Source organism: Cupressus sempervirens, chromosome 6 (assembly GCF_028749045.1).
Source record: "Cupressus sempervirens isolate cs-2001-9-10 chromosome 6, ASM2874904v1, whole genome shotgun sequence".
Taxonomy (NCBI): Eukaryota; Viridiplantae; Streptophyta; class Pinopsida; order Cupressales; family Cupressaceae; genus Cupressus; species Cupressus sempervirens.
The window spans coordinates 586,482,665-586,507,457 of NC_143123.1; the positions used below are offsets into that span (position 1 = coordinate 586,482,665).

The 24,793-nt window shown below is 37.9% G+C and overlaps 1 protein-coding gene across 4 annotated transcripts; it reads right to left on the reverse strand.

The window, feature by feature from the left end:
* Positions 1–7,222: 7,222 nt before the first annotated feature.
* On the reverse strand, positions 7,223–13,090 carry LOC149553614 (uncharacterized). 4 transcript variants are annotated; one of them, XR_016353140.1, is made up of 6 exons: positions 10,381–10,742; positions 10,195–10,257; positions 8,758–8,951; positions 8,382–8,471; positions 8,108–8,189; positions 7,223–7,957 (listed from the first exon to the last, which is right to left on the reverse strand). XR_016353140.1 is itself a non-coding variant. In XM_089789032.1 (6 exons), the coding sequence occupies exons 3-6, from the start codon at positions 8,587–8,589 to the stop codon at positions 7,898–7,900; spliced, it is 249 nt and encodes an 82-aa protein (XP_089645158.1). In that variant the 5' UTR covers positions 8,590–8,951; positions 10,195–10,290; positions 10,381–13,090; the 3' UTR covers positions 7,742–7,897. The 4 variants fall into 4 exon arrangements, 3 of the variants coding, with proteins under 3 accessions (XP_089645158.1, XP_089645157.1, XP_089645156.1); XM_089789032.1 differs by having other exon boundaries at positions 7,742–7,957; positions 8,573–8,951; positions 10,195–10,290; positions 10,381–13,090; XM_089789031.1 differs by lacking the exons at positions 8,758–8,951; positions 10,195–10,257; positions 10,381–10,742 and adding an exon at positions 8,573–8,731 and having other exon boundaries at positions 7,742–7,957; positions 8,096–8,189.
* Between the last annotated feature and the right edge of the window lie 11,703 nt (positions 13,091–24,793).

Here is a 24,793-nt window from a genome sequence, read left to right on the forward strand (position 1 = left end):
GCACCATCATGATCTGTTGTTAGATGAAAATCACACATAGCAGCCTATTTACCAGATGATGAGGGATGTTCGATGGCTAATCTTGGTGTTGATTGGGGTAGCCATTTAGTTTGTCTATTTTGCTGATATGGCATATAATTCCTCCTTGGAATATCTTGATACAAAGGTGGAGGATTATGAGGCAACTGCTTTTTGAGTTATAACAGATCATTAGCCAATTTTTGATATAAAGGATCAGTGGTAGCGACAGGAGCTTGTTTAACTTTTCCCTTTTGTAGATCACGACTCCATTTTCCTGAACTAAGCAAGTCATCTTTCACCTCGATAGCCAAAGTTTGCGCAGCCACTAGGTTAGCGGGTCTTGTCCTTCATATTTGAAAGCTTACGTCAAAAGGTTGAGCACTGATGAAGAAAGTCATTTGATTTTCTTCAGTGGGTCTTTTGTTGACAGGAATTCAATTTACCGTCTGATTAAAACGAGCAATGAATTCTCGCATGGGCTCATGAATTTCCTCCTTCATCTGAGTCAACTGGGAAAGGAACAAATGTTCATCTTCAACGGTCTTAAATCTCCTTTCGAAAGCTTGAATCAAAGTTACCCATGAAGTAATTGATCTAGCTAGTAGCTATCCAAACCATTCAGCTGCGACTTCAGTGAGTGTTTCAACAAAAAAATGGACAGAAACATCTTCATGTTGAATTGCAAGAACCCCGCTTGCTGTAAAGAATGCACTTATATGCTGATCAGTAGTGACTTTTCCGTCACTGGAAACCTTGGGAAGAATTTTTCGAGAACCAACGGGCATGTCATGTAATTGGTTCCCTAAATCTAGAGGACCAATAGCAACTCCCCATGGGACTGGTGGCTGCGGTGCTTGATGTGCCATGGTCGGAAGAATGATATTCAAGGGCTGCAAATTTATAGCTAAAGGTACAAGAGTACCTGGCAGAATCAAAGCTTGAAAGGCCACAGGAGAAACAGTAGCCTTGGTGAAGAAGACCTACTAACAGACTTGACCTTTTTCTTCTTCTTAGGAGTAACTGGCTTAAAATCTAACTTCCGAAGGGCTTCAAAATCTTCGTCTACAAAACCCTTTTGTCTATCAACCCGCGTGTATGGTTTATCAGCCAGCTTAATGGTTATTATTTATTTGCCCTTGAATATGACCAAGATTCTGTCTGTTTCTTCTTGGAATGACCACTATTATTTCAATAACTACAACGTTCTGACCAATAGGGGCTCTTCGCAACATTTCTCTGAACTCTTCTTCTTCTTCAAGAACTTGATTCACTTGATGATATTCTTGTGCACTTCGTCTACACCTCCAAGCTAGAGTGTTCAAGTCTGAGATGATATCTTCCTAGGTGTCTTGAATGCCGAGTTTCAGTTGGAGAACAAGAAAAATGTTCTCATGCGGAAGCACCATTGTGCTTCATTACAGGCGACTATTAGTCTTTTCTCGTTCAGTCTCCCCAGTAGAGTCGCCACACAATAGAATTTGCCCAACGAAATGTGTGGCAAATCGTTCACAACAGTTGGATAGGCCCTTGGTATGCGGCCTTCCTCTGCGTTTAGAGGGGCAGCTCCCTCGTATGATGTGATTTTTAAAGGGGTTTTCAAATAAAGAATTTAACCTTCGAAGTTCAAGAGAAAGTCATTGAGGATGAATGCACCACACACCCTCACAACCTTCTTCGGTAAACAAGATCGATAACAAAGGTGCTCAAGAACTACGCTTGAAAGCAACCAGTATTACTAAGCACATTCATTATCATTTGTAAACACTCGCATAACACCATGAGAATGTCTACTACAGCGTATAACAATTTGGATTTTAAAATTAGAAACCCAAAGCACATCTCATTTCATTTCCTTGCACCAAGAAAGCAATAGAGATTTTTCAATTCAGAGATAAAAAAGTGTACATACTTTCCAAAATTTATCCCTAGATGAGAATGTCTACTACAGCGTATAACAATTTGGATTTTAAAATTAGAAACCCAAAGCACATCTCATTTCATTTCCTTGCACCAAGAAAGCAATAGAGATTTTTCAATTCAGAGATAAAAAAGTGTACATACTTTCCAAAATTTATCCCTAGATCAAAATTTCAGCACAGTGTTCCTTTATTTTTCCAACCAAAAAGTCCATTTACAACGCTAAAAGATGTCCTTATATAGACTTAGAGGTTAATAACTACCTCTTCATGGTTAATAACTACCCTCCAAACACGTGATTTGGGTGAGGTTAATTAACCTCAACAAAATTAACCTATATGCCCTGAAATTTGAACCTTAGACATTTTGAGAAGATGATTGAATAATTGTCTTTATTGACCCCCTTTTGCTCTTTAGATAATTTATCCAATGAAGGCAAATTCTACTTCATAGTCATCTCTCTGAAAATTACAGTATCAAGCTTTTAGATGAAATCTCATACACATTCTCTCACAAACCATTACATGCTACAATACACTCCAGTTGAGCCTTTGCAAGTGCTTGTCTTCCCTCATCAAACCGCTTCCACCTTGAGAATGCTAAAACATACAGGATGCAACCTGTGGATTAGGTTTACCTAACTGCAATACAACATCTCCAACAAATTCATAACCGAAGCCATCTTTTGCATGAAAGTTGACCAAACAACCACAAAATCCTCCAATACGAGAGTAAATTTTGTTAGGATTGCTGATGTCAAAAGAAGGATGTTCCATCAAACTTGTACATTCTTGACATTGCTCGGGATACCTGAGAATGTTTGCAAAGTGAGCCAATTATTGATGACCAAGGCATTTCTGCAATTTCGATTCTCTTCAACCAAAGTGACGACATGTCCATGGGAAGAATTTGATTGTGTTTTCCCGCGCACTCTACATTGTAGCAAATTTTAATGTGGACAGTCATTTTATAAAATCCTAACCTGCTATAGTGAAATTATCTCAAGCAATTGGCATGCTTTCTATTACTCTTCCTTGATGTTCATCAGCATATATGTTATGATGATGAAATCCACATCAGAGGATCCTTCCAGTTTCCTTGATTATCTAACTGTCTGTCAAGTCTAGAAAAATTTGATGAGATAAAACACCCATCGGAAGCATATCACAAATAAGATGGCTTTTGTCAAACATTTTGTACACTTTCTTGCCCTTTTTATTGAGACATTATGTCAAACATGTTAAGCACAATCTCAGGCATTACTTGCATTCTTCGTTACATGTCCATGGATTCGAAAATGGACCATTAGATTTCTTTTTGATTTAAGACTGCCATTGTCTTGCATCAATCAGATTTTCTTTATGTTTATTTCTACATTCTTACTTCTCCAATCATTCGAGCTCATCATGTTTGATAGTCTTCACTCATGTTTGCAGATTGCCCCTGCCTATAGCTTGTATTTTAATTGATTAAGGGCATTTGTAAAGGCATTATGGTCCTACGTCAATGCTTTTACACTTGGACATGAGATTGGTACTATGGCTGCGTGTTCTTTGACCTAGTGGTGATGGCACGTATTCAAACCTGAGCTTCATAAATATCCTACTGGTTATATGGAGAGACTGTACATTTCAATAAGGTGAGGAAGATGTCGCGTCTGTTGAATAAACCACAAGTGCAATTGTTTCTTTAAAGCGTCCTTCCCTTGCTTGCATGGATAGGAACCGGCACTCCTCTGTACATGCCTATATAAATATGGCGATATTTCTTTTACTGTTAGTAGGTTGATATATATATATATATATATATATATATATATATATATATATATATATATATATATATATATATATATCGCTTTTTATCCATAACACATGCTGGCGGCTTTATATTATCCAGCTTATGAAATTTAAAACATTTTCCATTGTGAAGAAGAACCACAAGTTGAGGGTTAATCCGCTGGCAGTTGATGGTGTATTGGATGAGGTGGAGTGAGTTTATTTGCAAGATTATTGTTCCTTTCAGAAGATCCTTCACTGCACTTTATGAAGGAAATGACCTACACTTTGTATTGATGGGTTATTGCAACCAACTGAAAAGCTCTAGTTGTTTTATATCTTTGTTTCTTCTTTGTTGGTGGTGAATAAAGGATCTCTTTTGTTTGATAGTGGCCATGCTTCCACAAAACTCGAGCTATTATACTCACAGCCTTTCTTATTCAAAAACCCGGGCAAGCTCTGAGACGAAGCTTCAGTCTATAATATGGCTCCAGCAGCATACTCTTATTCTTTCCTTTTAACATTACAGGCTTCCTCTCTTTTGAGATGCATTTGGCTTCTTTTAATAACCAGCCAGTTAGCAATTATGCCAAAGAGTGTATTCGGGACTCAAAAGTTAACGGTGAGAGAGAGAAACTCCAAAGGTTAATAACCGTCTCAAAGAGGTTAATGAATACACATTTTTGGAAAGGTTAATTAACCCACTCCAAAGTGCGTGTTTTGAAAGTTATCATTAACCTCTTGAGAGGTTAAGAAAAACGCATTTTTGGAGTGGTTAGTTAACCTACTCCAAAGTGCGTGTTTTGAGAGTTATCATTAACCTTCTGAGAGGTTAATGGTTAATGATAGACTCGAAAACACGTATTTTGGGGCTCAACATTAACCTGCTACAAGTTCAAGCTCAGAAGCCAGATTTTAAAAATTTCAAGTGCTGGGTGGAGCTGGGAACAAGCAGGAGACATGAAGATTCATAAACTCACAAAGATTCAGACATAAAATGACCAATTGAAAGCTTAAAATCGGGCAATTTTCAAAAATTAACCAAGGTTTATAAAATTGAAAGAATTTTATAACCGGGCAACAAGGTGAAATCCTTGGCACAGAAGCAGCAAAAGAGGAATTTTACCAGCACCAGCTGAAGCTGACACTGCAGTGGCAACGGTGGCCGCAGAATGCTCAGGCCCAGCAAGACAGGACAGCGCAGCAGCAACAAGAGTGGAAGCCCCAACAGAAGAGGGCCGATCTCTCCCACTTGAGGCAGGACCACAGTCGCCAGCAACACAGAGCAGTGGAGGAAGTCAGATTGAGATATTACACAAACTTTATTACTAGTGTAGCATTTGGATTCATTCAATTAAAACAGCAGATTTTAACTTATTGATTAGTTTTACTGAAATGGCTATTGTGTGATGAGATAAAAAGCAAAATAAGTCAATTAATGATGAAAACAAGAACGTATATCAGGTTTAGAATACTAAATTCGACAATGTAAAAATAATAATCATGAAATATTGCCAAGCTGATATTTCTGGAAATTTAATGCTTTATGTGCAATGACACAGAAGCCATTTTAGTAGAACTCGTCAATTTTATTTGAAATGTTAAGAAATGTCTTTTTAAGTTGTGCAAGACTTAACGTTTTAACTGAGTAATGATGAAAAAGTCAGATTCAAAAATATTAAATATCTTTTTAAGTTGGTGCAAGACTTAATGATTTTAATTGAGTAATGATTAAAATTTGATAAGTACGATATTATCCACATCATGTCAAATTGTGATATTGCTATCTGGATTTAACTGTGCAGTTTTTGAGTCAAACTCATTTGACCCTACACATGAATCCATCTCTCATGAGAATAAATGGAGCACTTAGCACTCATTGGATCTAGGTGATGCTCACAGAGGTGAAGCACGGGCACTTCCGGGGAGGTCACCCATCCCAGTACCACTCCAGCTCGAGCACGCTTATAACTACGGAGTTCCCTCCATGGTTAAACCCACATAAAGCATTAAAGTAAAAAAAATGTAAACTAAGAATAAGTAAAACTTGAATAATTAGAATAAAGCAACCAACCTAACGATGAACTTAAATAATTTGAGATGAAGCCATCAGAGAATTAACAATCTATATAATTTGCTTAGAATCTCAGCCGAGAATTAACATTGCATATAATTTGCTTAGAATCTCAGCCTCATCCCACCAAAGCTTCTAAAGTTTACCATTTTTATATTTTTTTGTGTTTTTTATTTGGGATTCTCCTAGGCAAACTTACATTCATGGTAACTCCTCACAACATAAAAACTGAAAGCGAATTGTAGACTCCTTGATGAAATAAAAATTAAAATAGAATGAGGATGGCAGCAAAATTGTCAGTAAATGAATAAAGCTGCAATTTAGATAGAGGACCTGAGTTAACATCCATGATCTATCATACTCAGCAATGAGCATCCATGATCTAGTTAACATACATGATCAGACATGTCTTAGCTTTGTTTATTTGTGTTGGTACAGCAACCATACCATACCACGCATAACACTTGGTGCTAAATTTGGGTCTTATGTGGTCCATGGAAAATTCAGCTTAACGGTCAGAATAGGACCCCGGAGCACTTAAATTTGACAAGCGAGAGTTGTAAGAAAAACTCAAATAAGCCCCAACCATATTTGGAAAAATTGGCTGTTAAATAAAACAAGTAATAAAATCAGAGGAAAGGTCATGGCTTTTTTTTATTGATGATCTGGCAATCCACATTCCAGACCATATCAATAACTAGTGGCTCCATGGTAAAGGCACTTATTATAGATAAAAGAGTTCTTAGAATTTTGTTTAGCCAGAGATTGTATCTCAGAGAATGTATATATGCGCTTAAAGGTCATTTTGAGAAACATGCATTCAAAATGAAAGACAGCACTTATCCTTTGCTTGGAAGTGAGATGATATAGTACAAGCTCTATGGACACAAAATGTGAAATAAATGCTGTCCATTGGAAAACTGTATATTATGATTTTCAATTGAATGTTTTAAAAAAGTCAAAATAGCGTAATGATTTAATAGCCTTTCCGAAGGTGAGGTATATAAATATAAATATAAAATGAAGCCCGTGACAAATAAAGCTGCAACAATCAAATCTGCAATCCTCTGTACCAAAGGCCATTTTCACCTGTGAATAGTTTCAGGTGAATAGTTTCAATACAGAAGGGACACCATTTTCTATTTTTAACAGAAAACTTAAAACAGAAACTCATCTGTCCCAAAAGCCCATTTAGCACAGAAATTCCTCAGTCCACAGTGACAGAATTTAATGTAGAAAACTGTATGTTCCATGATTCATCTGAAGAAATCCAAATGCAATGGTGGTGTTAAATATATATATATTTTTAAATGATACTGTTCAAAATCTTTTTTTTCCTGTTTTTGAAAGATGTATGACAGATCAGATATGCTGACCACCCCGTGGAGCTATTAAAAATTTTCTTTTTCCAACACCTTATTAAAGTAAGATATTTAAAAAATTAGCTTCCTTGCAATATTGCTGTCAGGATTCAACAGTGTAGTTTTTGTGTCAAACTCATTGATCCATGTTTCATGAGTAGTGGTTTACACAAACCTATCTCTCGTGACAATGAATAGAAGACTCAAAACACTCATTGGATCTAGATGATGCTCACAGAAGTGAAGTGTCGAGACTTCCCAGGATGTCACCCACCCCAGTATTACTCCAGCTTGACCGTGCTCAACTACAGAGTTTCCTTCATGGTTACACACTCTACTTGCAACACCATTTGCAAAACCTTCACCAAGTGTTGTGCCTTATGAACCATTCATTAGAAAGCTCCTTCAAAGCCATTGAAAAGGAGAATTTCTTGTCTGGCAGCCAAATTAGTTTCTGTTATATCAGCCCAATTAACTACTTCGCTTAAGGTTTCCTTTTTACGTGAACAAATACAGCAGACCTTGAGAGTAAAATGTAAAATCAGCTAATCCACTACTGCAAATATGGTTTCAGCTGGGTTTTGAAGCGATTTAAAATAGAAAACTTAAAATGTTTAAGAAATTAAAGGTAAATTTTGGAACAACAAAACTCCGTTTTTCTAACTCCCTAAATACTAAGAATCTCACACAGTCCCTGATAAACACTCTGAATTATGTGCAAAAGCTTACACATTAAAAATTTCCTTTCATGCTGTTAGCATGGATGATAAAAATGGGCAGGGAATCCCGAAGAGTACTATGCAACCCTGCCAAAAGAGATGAACTAATCTGATCTCTGTGTTGCTATGCTAAATAAATAATAAAGTATAAAAATACACCTAAATTTCATTTTGTATTTGTAAAGGAACAAAAGCAAGGACTCATAGCCAACACTTTGAAGATACCTGTACTCCTACCTCCTGAAGTCTGCAGATCTGAGAAGTGTTTGTATAGGAAAAGCTCACTCTTCCAGTGGTTCCAAGAACAATATGTTGGTCACTGCAAAGAAAATATGATTGTAAACATGGTTTGAGAAAAACAATTCAGGGGGAAGCAATTTCATAGAGAAATGCACACAAACACATGAAACCCTAGAAGACGAATAGTTGTCAGGCACCTAGAAAAAAACATATTTTTTATCCAAATACAGACTGCTTCTGATTGCCGCAAAAATGAAGTGTGAACATTCACATTTGTAATGGCAATGGCCGGAGAGATGCATTAATGAAAACCTCTTCTGCAAGTGTGGATGTATCTGAGAAGTAAATGCATTCCGGAAACCTGAAACAGCATATCATGATTAAAAAACGACAATGCATTGCGTGCACTACACAAAGAAGAATTATCATCATAAACTTCCTTTGTAGAAGCTGTGAAATAACCTCGAGAGGAAGAACATGTGCAACAATATCTATGATTTCCCTCCGTAAATCAAGATTTAGGCCAAACAGGACATCTGAAATCATTCTAAAACAAGAATAAAATAATAAAATAGAGCTATGTCTATTCCGCAAATCCCAGCCGAGCAGACCAGCAGAGAATTTGGTCATCATGTTGGAAGTGTTACCCTTATCAACTTCTGCAAATCTGTATGCCCAGAAGACGTGTAGTGTGTGCTGCAATCTAATCCCCCATTTACAGGATCCAGTGGGCAAAAGTTTCTGCAATCTCTGAGCATGGTTTCCAATGCCCAGTTTCCCCTATCGCAGTTCAAAATTGGAGAATTGGTGGTTTAAAACTGTGAGACAGATTTTACAGCTCCTGTACATGAGAAACATTGCAGAAAAAGCCCATCAGCTAAATAATACAAACCCTGAATATAACTTGATCAAAGGTCATTATTAATGTAAAAAAGTAATTAAACAAAATGCGATCCACTCTTCATCTCGGATACACAGGGAAAAGGAAAAGACATCAACAGTGGTAGTTGCGGCAATCAAAGGCGAATTCAAAGACGAAAAAAGCAAGCAGAGGAAAATCCTCACACCACCCCAGAGAAGAATTATTGATGCTGCAAACAGGTGTACGTAATATCCAAAAACTTATAACTATTTATATGAAGTTTAAACAGAGATATAAGGGACTTGAATCGCATTAAGAAATCAATTTTACCCTTCTTATATGTTGCAACATTGCTGTCTTAATACCGTATCAGATAAGACTCATATTTCTGAACATTTATGTCTGCTGTACAACTATATGCTGCAAGCTTATGCCTGATACACTGGAATATTAATATTTCATGACCTCTAATATCCATAAGCTGTAGCACTCACATATAAAGGCACTAGACAAGACCTGCGGTGGAATGCACAGGTTACATCATACAAAGACACAATCTTGCAAAGGATAATCCGCATTTGATAGAGTTGTAACAAGGGGGAATGATTGGATCTATTAGGCATCCCAACCGCAGAAACATGGGCCAATGAGAACAGGGCTCTGCCTTTGACCTAAGATTGGGCTATTGCACCCTTCTGTAATATCTCCATCCACATTTAGAAAAGAAAACTAGCACACATTACATTGCGTTGAAACTCTTTTTATCAAGTTATAAATGTATAAGATAGATTATCATTCTAACAATATATGTAGTCCATGCACATATATCTGTGCTCTTGCTTTCTTTTCAGTGTTACAGCAAATATGGTTACAGACGGGCATTGAAGTGATTTAAAATAGAAAACTTTAAATGTTTAAAAAATCAAAGAAAGTTTTAGGAACAGAAAACTCCATTTTTATAACTCCCTGAATACATCTCACACTGAGTCCCTGGTAAACACTCACTGAATTATCTGCAAAAGCTTACACATTTCCTCTCACACTGTTAGCATGGATGATAAAAATGGGCAGAGTTTGCATGAAAAGTACTCTACTAAACAACCCTACCATAAGAGACGAACTGATCTGATATCTGTGTTGCTATGGCTAAATATATAATAAAGTATGAAAATACACCATGGTTTCATTTTGCAATGACTCGTATCCAACACTGAGAAGATACCTGCTCTCCCATCTCCACAAGTATGCAGATCTGAGGAAGTGTTTGTATAGGAAATGCCCACTCCTGCCATTGGTTCCAAGAACAATATGTTGGTCACTGCAAAGAAAACGTGATTGTAAACATGGTTTGAGAGAAACAATTCAGGGGGAAACAATTTCATAAAGGCACACAAACACATGTGAATACCTAGAAGAGTAGTAGAATGCAGTTCTCAGGCACCTAGAAGGAAACACATATTTTATCCAAATCCAGATTGCTTCTGATTGCCGGGAAAATGAATAGTGTGAATCATTCACATCTGTAATGGCGATAGAGATGTATGAATGAAAACCCTTTCTGTACATGTGGATGTAGCTGAGTAAATGTACTGAGGTCCGAGGAAAACTGAAACAGCAAAGCATGATTAAAAAAATGGCAATGCATTATGGGCACTACACACAGAAGAATTACAATCATCAACTTCATAGAAGCTGTAATATAACCTTATCTACGTTTTCCCTCAGTAAATCAAGGTTTAGGCCAAACAGGGCACCTGTAATCATTGCAAACAAGAATGAAAAATGATAAAATAGAGCTATGTCCTACTCCACAAACTCCAGTCGAGCAGCCCAGCAGAGAATTTGGTCATCAAGGTAGAACTGTTGCCTTTATCAATTTCTGCAAATCTGTACGCCCAGAAGACATGTAGCATGTGCCGCAATCTGATCCCCGATTTACATTATCCACTGAGAAAAAGTTTCTGCGATCTCTGTGCATCATTTACAACTGCCCACTTTCCACCATCGCACTTCACAACCAGGGAATAGGTGGTTTAAACTGTGAATAGGTTTTGCAGGGCCCATACACAAGAAACTTTGCAGGAAGAACCTATTGGCTAATTAAAACAGATTCTGGAGTATGACTTGATTGAAGGACATTATTAACGTAAACTAATTATTTCAGAAAAATACACTCGAGTCTTCATCTGGGATACACTGTTAATGTAAACAAATAATTAAACAAAAAAGCAATCCACTCTTCATCTGGGAGACAAGGGGAAAAGGAAGAAAGGCATCAACAGTGTTAGTTACGGCAATCAAAGAAGTCTTCAAAGAGGGAAACAGCACATGGGAAAATGCTCACACTGCCCGTGCACGAGAAACCTTGCAGGAAGAACCTATTGGCTAATTAAAACAAATCCTGGAGTATGACTTGATTGAAGGTCATTATTAATGTAAACAAATAATTAAACAAAAATGCAATCCACTCTTCATGTGAAATACATTGGGAGGTAAAATCTTCACACCACACCAGAGAAGGATTATTATTGCTACAGATAGGTGCGCATAAAACCCACATACTTATAACTATTACCCGTCAAGGAAACATAATATAAACAGAGATATACAGGGACTTGAATCATATTAAGAAATTAATTTTACCTATGTCTTATATGCTGCAATGTCACTGTCTTAATACTGTATCAGTTAAGACTCATAATGCTATGGCACTTATATCTGCTGTACAACTATGTGCTGCATGCTCGTAACCTGTAACGTCCATAAGCTGTAGCACATATATAAAAGCACTAGACAAGACCTGTGGTGGGATGAACACAGGTTAAATCATAAGAAGATAGTACCTTCCAAACAATAATCCACATTTGATAAAGGGAATTACAACAAGGGGGAATGGTGCGGTTTATTAGACACAACCACAAGAAACATGGGCCAAGGGGTACAGGATTCCTGACCTTATATCTTAATCCACCTTTAGGAAAGAAAACTACCATATATTACATTGGATAGAAACTCTTTTTATCAACTTACGATTGATCATATGATGCTAACAATATATATGTGCTCTTCTTTTCTTTTCAGTGTTGCAGAGCCTCAATCAGAAATTATCTCATAAAAAAAACGTTTTAATTCGTAAAATTATGTCTCTAGCAATCTTACAAAATCTTATTTAAATGAAAATGGAGTTTGTAGCGCTTCAACTAGAGTAAAATTCAGAAGGGTGCATTATATATTCTTTTAAGGACTTATATGGCATCTTAACACAAACTGACTCCTGTGTTCTAAATAAAACCACGTCAGAAATATAATTACAACTTCTACAAACATTTGTGGGCTGCAAAACTTGTTTGTTGAACATTTTGTATAGTTCTTTTGTTCACTTATTGCACTACTAAAATTCCGATTTAGTACATGATGCTATTTCTAAGATGACATTCAGAGGTAACAAAACTTCTTAGCAGTTAACACACGTCGTAATTTAATAACTACAATACCTACCTTGCTTGAAGAGCAACTAAAAAAAGAAAGCAGGGCAGAGGGAGTATCGACTTATCTCCTGTTGTTGAATATTTTCAAGACTATAAAATGCTTACAATCAACACCCAGACGCCGAGGGCTTTCCCGTCTTCTGCCATAGAGTAAATCAATTAGTTCATTGTAATATCATAGTTTCGAGTCTCACCTTGTCCACAAAATCTATGGTTTCCCTAAGCTCCTTGTGCGATTGGAGGCATTAGAAGTGGTGCTCTCATAAACCCTCCACAATGTTTAGGATGACCTTTTATAATATTGCTGACAAACCCTACCTCTAGCATCCTCAATACCATCGAAAGTGGTAGATCTGAATTTGGCTTTCTACCAGACCAGAAACCTGGGCCTCATAGCCTTTTCCAGATTGGTTTGCAACAAGTCAGCTTGATCCAAGACAATATTTGCAGGCAGCTCCGAGTCAATAGCTATAAAGTTTATCTTTTCACTAATATATTTCTAGAAGAGATCAAAGACTAGAGGTACAGATCCAAATACTTGCCAGATTTCTTCAGTCGAGAGCCCGTAGGGTTAGGAGAATTTCTGTCTTGGCCTCTAACATTTCCATGCGGCTCACAGACACCGTACTCAGAGGTGCACGCAAACGTTAGAGGCCAAGATAGAGAATCTGGCTTTCGGGCTCTCGGCTGAAGAAGTCTGGCAAATATGTGGGTGCAGAACAAACAGCAAACAGCGTGCGTCTAAGCATGGCGTTCATGAGAGAAACCGCAGCGACAACCAGAAGATGAGGTTAGGGTTTCACAAAATCAATCATAGAGTTGTACGCTAAGTTTCTAAAGATTAGCGATTTGGAGGAAACTATATAGAGAACGTCCATTAATATCAATCAAAATATATGGTTCCTTTAGTATTATATCTTAAAAAGATAATAATTTTTATTTATTTTTTTATTTTTTTATTTTTTTAAATTTATGAATAGTCATTTTCAATTAATAAAATTTATTAAGATTACAATTTACAAAAAAGGGCCGGAGGATACAAGATCACCCCGCGAATGAGTTCAATCGGCCGAAGCCGGAGCCGCAGAGGAGAAATTGCCAAGGCCAGCCAGGGAAACTTGCCAAAGTGCGCCCGTCCAAGGGGAGGAGCCGGAGACCAGCCAGAAGCTCGCCCAGAGGGGGAGCCGGGGACCAACCAGAACCACCACGTGGTGGGGAAGCAGAGTGGCGCCTCCAACCGCCATGACCAATGCTGGGAGAGCGGTGGCGGGGACCCTAAGAGCGCGGCGTGTGCGAATGGCGGCCAGAGGACTGGCATCTGGAATGGCGACCGCGAGATGAGGAGGCATCAGCCGAGGCATCCGGAGGCACTCTAGCAATGGTACAAGGAGCATTGCCCCAGTGGTTTAACAATTCTTGTAAGTGGGCAACCTCCAGGGCAACTTTATTAGCTTGCACCTGTATCTGCATAATGACATTGTTACAAATGCATGCCTTAGTGTACATTGCAATGTTAACATCCAAAAAACTGTGAGTGAATAAAACTGCATTCCTATCTTTCCATAGAGAAAACAAAATTTCCATCATGAAAGTATGCCAAATCTGGGAAAACTTCCGAGGAAATCTGGGGGAATCACCCAGCAGGATCATGTGCCATGAAAAAGGTTCGGGCCTGAAAGGCTTGAAAAAATCATGGATCCAGTGCCAATAATTCTGAGCACGTTTGCAAAACCAAAAAAATGCAAAAAAGACTCAGGTTGGCCACAGAAGGGGCATCTGGGATCAGGAACCCCAATGTGCTTGAGCCGAGGCATTAGGGGAAGACCTTGGAAAGCAAGGCACCAAGCAAAGTGAGCAATCTTAGGTTCTGTAATGGCACTCCAAATGGTGTCGAACCGTTTTCTCCATTGAGAAAGCGAAGAATGCAAATGCCACCGCTGATTAAGCGTGTCCACCATCGGAAGGTGGGGCGAAAGCCATCTGTATCCCATATTGGGCTTATAATTGGTAAATGGAGTGGCAGGAAACCACTTCCAATCATACCACCAAGGTCGAACAGACTGAATCCCCACTTTATGAAGTAAGTGCACAGGGATGGAAGACAACAAAAGCTCATAAGTCTGGCGATCGGCACGTACAAGGCGGTATTGAACTTGCATATCCTCCCAAGACCTGAAATTCATGGTGACTCTTGAAAAAATGTCCTTAGTAGTGTGAATGCCACGTTTATAGAAATGCAGAGCACCGGCACCTTGAGTCTTGGCAAGAGGAATACCCTAAAAGGAAAACAGGGGAGACCACCAAATGTTCTGTTGATTTAAGGACAGCCCATTGTGGAACTCATTACCAGCCCAACGAAGCCGAGGTTTAACAGCTTCCTAGGCTTTCCAGATGCTCTTTATAACGAAAGAGCCCTGTATGACCACTGGTTCTCGCATAGTGAGAAGGGTCTGAAAACCAATTCCCTTCCACGTCGGTCTGTTAGCAGGGAAGCCTTAAGAGATGCAATGCCTGACAAGAATTTTCAAGGCTTCATCCCCAGAAATAGCTCTGATAATCCATTTAGCACAGAGGGCAAGGCCCTGCATCCGAGTGGAAAGCAGGCCGAGACCCCCAGATTCCCTTGGGAGACAACAGAAATCCCAAGCAACTCTATGAAAACCATGATGGTCAGAACCAGAGGCCCAAAGAAAATCTCTGAGCAAACGTTCTGATTTGAGATATGAAGCTTTGGAGGGAGCCCAACAAGAAGAATAAAACACATGGGTGGCAGCCAAAATCTTAGAACAAATTTGGAATTTACCAGCAAGAGAAAGCGGCTTAGTGATCCAATAATCAAGCTTTTTGGTAATCTTTGTAAGCACAGCATTCCAAAGTTCCACAGGGGAAGCCTGGAAAGCAAAGGGAATGCCAAGAAAGCAGAAAATTTCTCAATGAGTAACCCATTTCCATTGGAATTGGCTAAGCCAAGGTGGAGCTGGCAAAAAAGATTATCGGTAACAGAGCGTTTTATGCCATTGAATGGCTGAGCCAGAGGCTTGACAAAAAGTGTCTAGACAATTTAAAGCATTTTTTATGTTTTCTCCATCTTCAAGAAGAGTGAGAAAAGAATTATCAACAAAATGTCCATTGACTAACTGGGAGGAAGAATCAGGCAAGGAAATGCCATAGACCAGCCCAGAAGACACAGAGTGAGCAAGTAAATAACCAAAACCTTCGGCAGCAAGGACATAAAGCGTTGGAGCTAACGGACAAACTTGTCTGATGGAACGAAAAAGTCCAAAAGCTTCAGATTGTGAATTATTGATGGTGATGCAAGCATTAGCGTCACCAAAGAGCACCTCCATGGACTGAAGGAAATTGGGACCAAAACCCAGAGCCTGAAGCATAACCAAAATGAAAGGCCATTCAATGCAATCATAGGCTTTAGCAAAATCTATCTTTAAAAAGATAGCCTGCTGCTTGGACTTACGGGCCCATTCCATACCTTCCCAGACAGCAATGATTTTGTCAAGAATATGCCTGGATTTGATGAAGCTAGTTTGTTCAGGCCGCACAATTAGAGGAAGCATATGGCGGATTTTGAGAGAGAGCGCCTTAGCAATGATCTTATAAGACACATTCAGGAGAGTGATGGGCCTCCAGTTGCAGATGTCCTCAGGATCACCAGCTTTAGGTATGAATTTAATATTGCCTTTATTTATGATCGCTCCTAAGCTTTTAGAATGGTATGCTTCAAGATAGACTTTGTGCAGATCGGGACCAATTTGCTCCCAAAGATGTTTGTAAAATTCACAGGGAAATCCATCACACCCAGGGGATTTGTCATCCGCCATGGAGTAAGTTGCCTCTTTAAGGTCTCGAAGGGAAAGAAGTTGCTCACAGAAAGCGCGTTGCTCAACCTCGAGGTGGTTTGGAGTAACAGTAATACACTTTCTGAGAGCCTCCTCCTGAGCAACCGAATGACCCTGCGAAGCAAAAACGTTCTCATAGTGAAGAACAAGAGCTTGCAAGATGTCTGGCAGACTGGAAAGAACATCAGTTCCCTATTTTATCTTTTTAATCCCAATATTGGTATGACGGGCTCGGAGAGCCTGGAAGAACTCCTTTGAGGCTTTGTCGCCAACCTCCAACCAGTGGAGACGAGCTTTGATTTGAGCTCCTCGGGCAGCATAGTTATCAGCAATTTGCTTTTCATGGCAAAGCTTGGCAAGCTGAAGTTGCAGATCCACATCAAAGGGGTTGAAGGTGAGCACTTCAAAGGCTTTTTTGAGGGCAAGGGTGTTGGCTTCATAAGATCGTTTTCTGAAAATTGCCAGCTGACGCCCGTAGATGCGCAAAAAATGAGCCGTTCTGGTAATGGCATCATTCCACCATTGAATCCAACCTCGATGGGAATGTGGACGTGGTTCCAAATTCCAGACACGTTGTATGTGGGAGATAGTGGAGTCATGCAATATTAGCATAGACGTGTTGAGGAAGAATTGAGACTTAACCACTTTGGGGACAGCTATTTGCCAAGAAATGCCAAAATAAATGGGATAGTGGTCTGACAATGTCACATCTGTCAGGGGAATGACAGGTAGATCATGATCTCTAGAAAAAAAAAAAAAAAGATTGTGCCGAGATCATAGCACAATCAAGACGTTTCAATATGCAATGAGGTTCGGCTCGAAAATTGGACTAAGTGTGTCAAGCCCCATTATCATGACGGCAGCTAGTATTGGGATCAAAGAGGCCCAATTTATGACGCATGTAAAACCAGGCTTCTCTTTCCCCAGCTGTCCAACGGAAAGGCAGAATGCCATCTTTGTCAGAGGCCACTTCAACCATATTGAAGTCCCCACACAGGACCCAAGTAGCTGGCAGCAGGTTGTCAGCAAGCCAAACCCACATTTGCGCCCTTTCCACAGCATCATTGGAGGCATAAACATTAATGACTCCAAAAGAATGATTGTTGATGGAAAGCAAAAGCCAAATAATACGGTGTGTGGGGTCAGAACCATGAGAAATAATAGCAGAATGAACAGGAGAATAACTACACCACCTCGGCCAGCTTCATGCTGAGAAGAAAACATGACACTATCCTGCCAAATGATGCGGCATGTAGCAGAAAGCATGAAACCAGAAATCTTAACTTCTTGCAGGTAAAGAAAATCTAAATTCCCAAGTCTATGACGGGTATCCCGGACATAGAATTTTCTGGGGAGGTCTGTAAGACCTCGAACATTCCAAGAGAGGAAGTTCATGAAAACTCTTCCATATCATCCTCGTCCTCGAGAGAGAAGTAACTATTCTGCAAAAAGGTAGAAACCGGGTGAAAGTCAGACGGGAAATCGTCTGGACTTACAGACTTCCGTTTGACCCCTGATATCTTGCACATCTAGGAGGACTGCGAGAACGCCTTGTTGCTGGTGGTACTATGGAAGAGACTGCAAGAGGAGAATGAGCCACAACCAAGGATGAGGTCCTGGCGGCTGCCTTAATCCCCTGCAAGCCAGCAGGGTTTGAAACTTGCGGAACCGAAACCGGTGCAACAGAAGCCGTTGGCGTCTCCATGCTAGCAGGCGTTGACACTTCGATGGAAGCAGGAGGAATCGCGGTTACGGCTGCATAGGATGTCTGAGGGGCCAAAAGATTCAAGGCAGGCTTGCCTTTTCGCCCAACAGTAACCCATTCTTCTTTTTTTCCTTCTACCTGCTTGACAGGCGTCGCTTTAGGCTAGGGTTTGACCCTAGGCGTGGCCAAAGGGCAGTCCCTGATTTTGTGTTCCATAGACTGGCACCTATAACAGGTGTTAGGTAGGTTCAATTAAAGCACCTTCTATACGAAGGTTTGAGCGCCAATCTGGATTTCCACCGAATCCTTGAGATCTTTAGAAAGATCAACTTCAATGCAAACATGCCGCTGAGGGTGAGCATTAAAAAATTTCTCTGGCTCCTTGGTAACAACTTTGCCAAGGGCTTGGGCAATAGACTCAATAAAAGGCCAGCAGGGCAAGGGTAGGCCTGGGAATTCAACCCAAACAGGAACCCTAAGCTTTTTATCGTCCGAGACAGAGAAGTCTCGGGACCATTTCTGAAAAACAAGCAGGGAGGAACGCACAGACCAAGGGCCGTTGGTAAAAATCGCGTCAGCTTGCGATGGGTTAGCGAAGTGAAATAAAAAAAAACCTTTGGTAAGGTTTTGCACAGCGTCAAGGCGGACGCCATGAGGAGTCCAGCTTTTGCTAACCATTCTCTAAGCATAGCTTCAAGGGGGGTCCTACCAACAAAATACCCTATCAAGGTATGTTGTTCTAACCAGTCACATGCAGCATCAAATTCTTGCAAAGGAAGGACAATATCAGGATTACCTCGTGGAAAACCTTCGGGACAAACTTGCGCGGGCATTTGTTCGGTGGCGGCGCCATGGCAGTCCGAAGCAGCAGCGTGAACACCAGAAACAACTGGTTCACCGCTAGCCAGAGCCATTATATCCTAACCTAAAGCTCCCGCAGTAAATGCGGTATGACAAGTGTCGACAGAAGGGGAGTGCAAGCGAAAGGTCGTACGCAAAAAAAATTGCAAGTTCACATGAAGCAAGAAAACCCTAACAGAGCCACTTCAAAGGTTTTTACTTTATTACTTTATAATTTTACTTTATTACTTATTATCATTATTTGTTAGTTGTTTTTAATTTAATATGACTCAAGTGTATTTCTATTTTCTAAAATCATTTTTCCTTTATTTTTAAATTTCTCAATGTTTAACTTATTTTAACCTATTGAATTAAATTTTCTTATTATGAAGTTCTAATTATCTAATGTTTTGCATCTCATAGCATTATCACATTGATATGTACATAAATAAACAACTTCAAGTTCAAGTTGAATACATGTGAATATAAATTAAAGTGGAAAGTTTTGCATACTTAATGTTCTCGAAGAGTGAATGTCCTCTTGGGTGAATTGGCTTTGTAACCAATGATCTAAAACAAAAACATCCACATATTCTATCAATTTATGTCGCTAGGAATGGATTCCACAACCAAATTTATATGAACCTTTATGAACATGGAACAATTATATTTCAAGTTTTAGTTGTATCAAAAATTTGATTTTCAATGCAGAAATTTGTAATAGAATCTATGAGCACGTCATAAGGAACAAAGGTATGATGTGTTGTAAATGTTCAAATAAAAATAGGTAGGAGAATATTTTCCCGAGAATGTGCTACTTGTGAAAGGATGGGTTGTTGCAGCAAATTAAACAACAAAGTCAACTAGTTTTGGCAATCATTTATTATAAATTATGTATATTTTATATTTTTTACAATTATTATTTACAAATTTTCACTAGATTCGTAGGTGAGTTTTTACGTATATGGATGCATGCATATTGGTTGTGGTTGTAAGAAATTTTTATCGGCATTAACTAACTCTCCATAACTAGTTCATGATGTTATTTATGATAAGCAAGAGAAGTCATATTACATTTTTTATTTAATTAAAAAAAAAATCACTTGAAAAAAGAGGTTGTATATTGTGTCTAGTAGTCCTTATTGTGCTCATTAATTGGTTCGATGATCTATCTTTTTCTTAAATTCACATTTCATTCATATTGTATCATTCCTAAATAGGAGTTTTATTTGACTGGGCTTTATTAGAAATTTGTGTATGAGCCCTTTACATGGCCTCATAGTTGGGATTTAATACCGTGCATACATCACTTCTTATTTTTTATTCAAGGGACAATCAACAAAAATAATGACTTCATCAAAATAGATAGAAACACTTCTATTCACGTCGCTTAAGTTTCCACTTAGAGACTTGTAATCTTTCGACTCACCTCATCTAGTTGACACATGTTTCATCACTTATGAGAGACATCAAGTACATGCCCACTTATTACTTGTCACATACTTATTAAGTGAGATCACATGTGTCCCGTGAACACGCATCTAGATTGATATTTGTTTCAAAAAAAATCTCTCTTCATTCTCATACTAACCTCTTTTTCCTTGAAGATGAACAAAATTAACCTTATATAAAGATAAGAAAAATCAATGCCTTTTCTCCACAAACAACAAACACATTACAAAACCTTTTTCTATGGAAATAAATTGTACTAAAATAATTAAAATAAAATGCAATTAAGAAACAAATATTATTGTTATGAGAGTGTAGCATCTTAAAATGGAAGCACCCATCATTTAAGACCTCTTATCTCCTACCCTTTAGTGATTTTATGGTCTACATATGAATTTATGCTCAAATGGCTCTTTCTTTCGCTCTTTTTCTTTTTACTTGGTTCTTTCGGTGTAGTTTCTAAGACCCTAGGATTATCTCTCCTCGAGATGATCCTGGTATAGGTCTACCTAGTTGACCTATACTAGTATAGGTAGAGAAGGTCAACTTATGCCCTGGACTATTTTAGTGTAGAGGTTAGTTTTGTCTTGGGTCTTTAAATTGTTAAATGTAGTGATCTCATCAAGTTGCTTTACTTTTTACACTAAAAACTAGTACACAAGGAAGTTTGGGTACTACATTTTCACTTCTAAGGATACAATCACAAGACCTATCTACGCATAAAGGACATTCAAGGTGTTCATCAAGCGTTCAAAGAATTCTCAAGACTCAAGGATCCATTGTGAGCATTTTCAAGCTTCAAGATCTAGCATTTTGTTTGTCATGAAGGGAGGAGATCTACATTGTGACATTTGTCTTCTTGTTCTTTTGTGCACATTTGCATTCATGACCATGAATTATATTGATTATATACATTACATCTATAGAGATATCTTACATTTTTATTGAAGACTCAACATCTACAACATCTAGCATAACAAAACACTTCATAACAAGAATTTCATCAAGTAATGTGAGTCATTGCATTTGTCTTACTTATTTACATGCTTTCACATACTTGTTTCTTTCAAGGTTATTTCCTAAATGGGAGCTTGACCATGGCAAGCCCCTCCCCCTTGAACAAAAAACAATTTTCCTTGTTTGTGGCAATAGGTTATTAGAATTTCAAATGCTAAAACCTATTGCCAAAAGCTTTCGAGATAACTAAGGTTGATCATGTTTCTACCCTATGAGAACATGGTTCTCAGGTGGAACATATACTAGTATAGGTTGATCAGGTTGACCAATATATGGAGATCTATAAATTTTAGGGTTTTTCTTTTGATTCCATGTATCTCTAGTCAGTTTCTATGTTACACCTTCCAATCAACAATGTTTTGAGTAGAAAGGTGTTTTGCATTATTCCTATCCAAGGCAAGCCACTTTCTCTATCTTCCTCTCTTGGGTCTTTTTTTTTAGGATTGTACATAGATTTTTTTTTGAATCATTTAATCGTAGGCAAGTTAATCAAACTCACATTTAAATAACTAATTCAATTTATTCACTTTAATCACATTAGAAATCTAAGGTTGGCATTGCATGAAAGAGGACTTATTTGCATACTTCCTTGTTATTATCTGGAATTAGTAAATTGGCATCCCTTCATCTTACTTGGGTTTTGCTAATCTAACTTGAATTATAGTAGGGGTTATGTTTGGAAGCCCCTCTTTCTTTGGTATCAAATGGCTTAAGGGTAATTTGCTATCAAATGGCTTAAGGGTGAATATGTTTAATTAGTGAACTCATCTCATCTACTTTACATTAACAATTTTACCACTTTCATTTCCCCCTAAACATTTTGGTGAACCAGACGCATCTCTATTTTTTGATGTGGACTTGTATCTCTTAATATCTCTTATTTTGCATCAATTTGTCCCCTTTCTTATTACATCTAGATCTACAATTGAGATTAGAGAGACACAAATAACAATTGCATGCAAATATAACCAATATCAAAATAGAATAAAGCACAAAAAAGAGAACACGAGACAAAAAATTTAACATGGTTCACCCAATCCTCGGGCTACGTCCACCAAACAACAAGTCTAATATTCTTATCATCTAGTGATTTCAACATGATTACAATCTACAATCCATTGCAACTCAATACCATTGCAATAAGCTACTAAACTGTCATACATCATAAAAAATCCCTAATCCTAGGCCATTTTAAACAAGCCTTTTGTCACTTACAAAATTAGGGTTAGAATACATCATCCAATAAGAAAAAATAACTCCCAACGTGTTGCCTCATGATGTCACATTGGTTGTTGCCCCAAACCCTACAAGGGGTATTGCCCCTTGACCCCTAGCATGGGGGTGTTGCCTCCAAACCTCCATAGAAAAGTCTAGGGACAAATCACATTGAATGAAGTGGGAAAAATTAACCTTTTAGTCTAATTAGGCTCCACATAAAAAAATATAATTTGTATGCTCCTATTTGCATTAGTCATATTTAGATCTTTTACTTAGTGGTTAGATCTCATTATATTATCTTTGTGTGTGATCTTCCCTTTCCTGAGCTTTATCATATTAGTCCAACCCATATCATTCTTGTTAGAAGAAGTCATAAATTCATGGGCTCTTTTGATCATGATTCATCTTTCTTTCCTAGGACCCATAATGATACTAACATTCTCCCTCGCGATCGTATTCCTATCATGGATAATAATGCTTCTCACTCTTCTCATTATGAAGGTGAAACCTCAAGATTTCCTCCTTCCCAAAATGATACTCACTCACAAATTTGACAAATTGGAAAATTGGCTTGTATAAGAAAATCAAAATTTAAATATTGTTGTCACTATCAAAGCTATAAAGAAACTTCTTAACCATGATGACAATAAGATTTCTATTCTCTATGAAATTTCTCATCTCGTTGATACTCATGTTAAGCCTTTGACGAAATGTACTAAAGAGTTAGGATAAAATCCTCCTCCCACAATCGTTGAACATTTCATTCCCATTTCAACTCTCATTCCTAGCATTCCCATATATGTGCCACCTCTTATGACAAATTTTACACAAGTTTAAGTGTTGGTCTTTCTAACCCTACACTTCCCACGATAACTCCTCCCACATTGATACCTTCTTCATATCATGTTGCTTCTTTCTTATATAATAATTCTCTTGCCACTTCTTCAAATCTTCCACCTACCAATTTCAATGTCTCGTTTACTTCTCATAACAGCCTTGCTAACACATATAATGTGTTTATGCCTACTATTACATCTTCCAATCCCACCATTAGTAGCTTGCATCAAACTTCCTTGGCTTTACAATAACAAGTTGCTTGATTCAATCAATCTAAATACAAAATTCCTATATGTGACATTGCTAATCATTTCTCTCGAGACATCCTTTGTATTTTTGTCTTGCAATATGTTGAGAGACCTCATCTTGAGACATAGAGTGGTAAATTTGATGTTGTGATTCATGTTAGGACTTTCCAAAGTGTATGTGGTCATTTTGGTCACAAATATAGGCTCATGGATATGTTATTCACGTGAGCCTTTAGGAACAAAGATTTGCAATGGTATTTCTCTTTATCCCATTATTCAAATGATCCCTTTCAAAAACTTGCAAAAACTTTTATTCAATATTTTCAAAGATCTCAAATTTATTTAACTTATTTGATGCATTATAAACAAGACATTAAAGGGAATATTAGTGACTTTATTGGTAGTTTCAAAAAATTGTATAATCAATATCTTATCATGTGCTTGGTTGTGATATTTACGATATTTTTATTTAAAATTTGCAAAAATACATTAGAGATAATATTCTATTTACTAAGTCTACTTCCTTTCCACACGTGTGTAGTGCTTCACCATTGTCCATTACAAATGAGCCAACTTGAGATCACCACTCCAATGGCTCCTATGCTTGTTGATAAGAGTGATGTCATCATTCTTCTAAACCTAACAACTACATCAAAATCAACAAGACAACAAACATGGTAGATGATCAAGTTGTTTGTACATCTAAAGATAATACTACTTTTTCCTTTGTATATCATCCAATCATAAGTACACTTCTTTATCTAAACCTTTATATGTAACATCAAAGTTAAGTGATGGTAAGAACATTAAAATTCCTCATATCCACCCTATTGTACTAGCAAACCAATGCCCAAATCATTTGATCAAAAAAAAAAATCCAATAGTCAACCCAACCATGATACTCAAAGGTGTTATGCTTTGAAATATGTTATTCAAGATCTTATTTATTTCAAATATATATCCATTGATGCTAAGGTTAAGAGAGTGAATAAATCTATGACGCCTTCTAATCAAAACTTCAAAAGTTGTACTAATCTTTTACCTTATCATTCAACAAATGTTATTGATTAGCCTTTCTTCTCTTGTTACTAATGTTGCATATGATGGAAAGGAAAAAGAAGCTAATCATGTGATTAATCATATTGAATCTCAATCTCGACCTCTG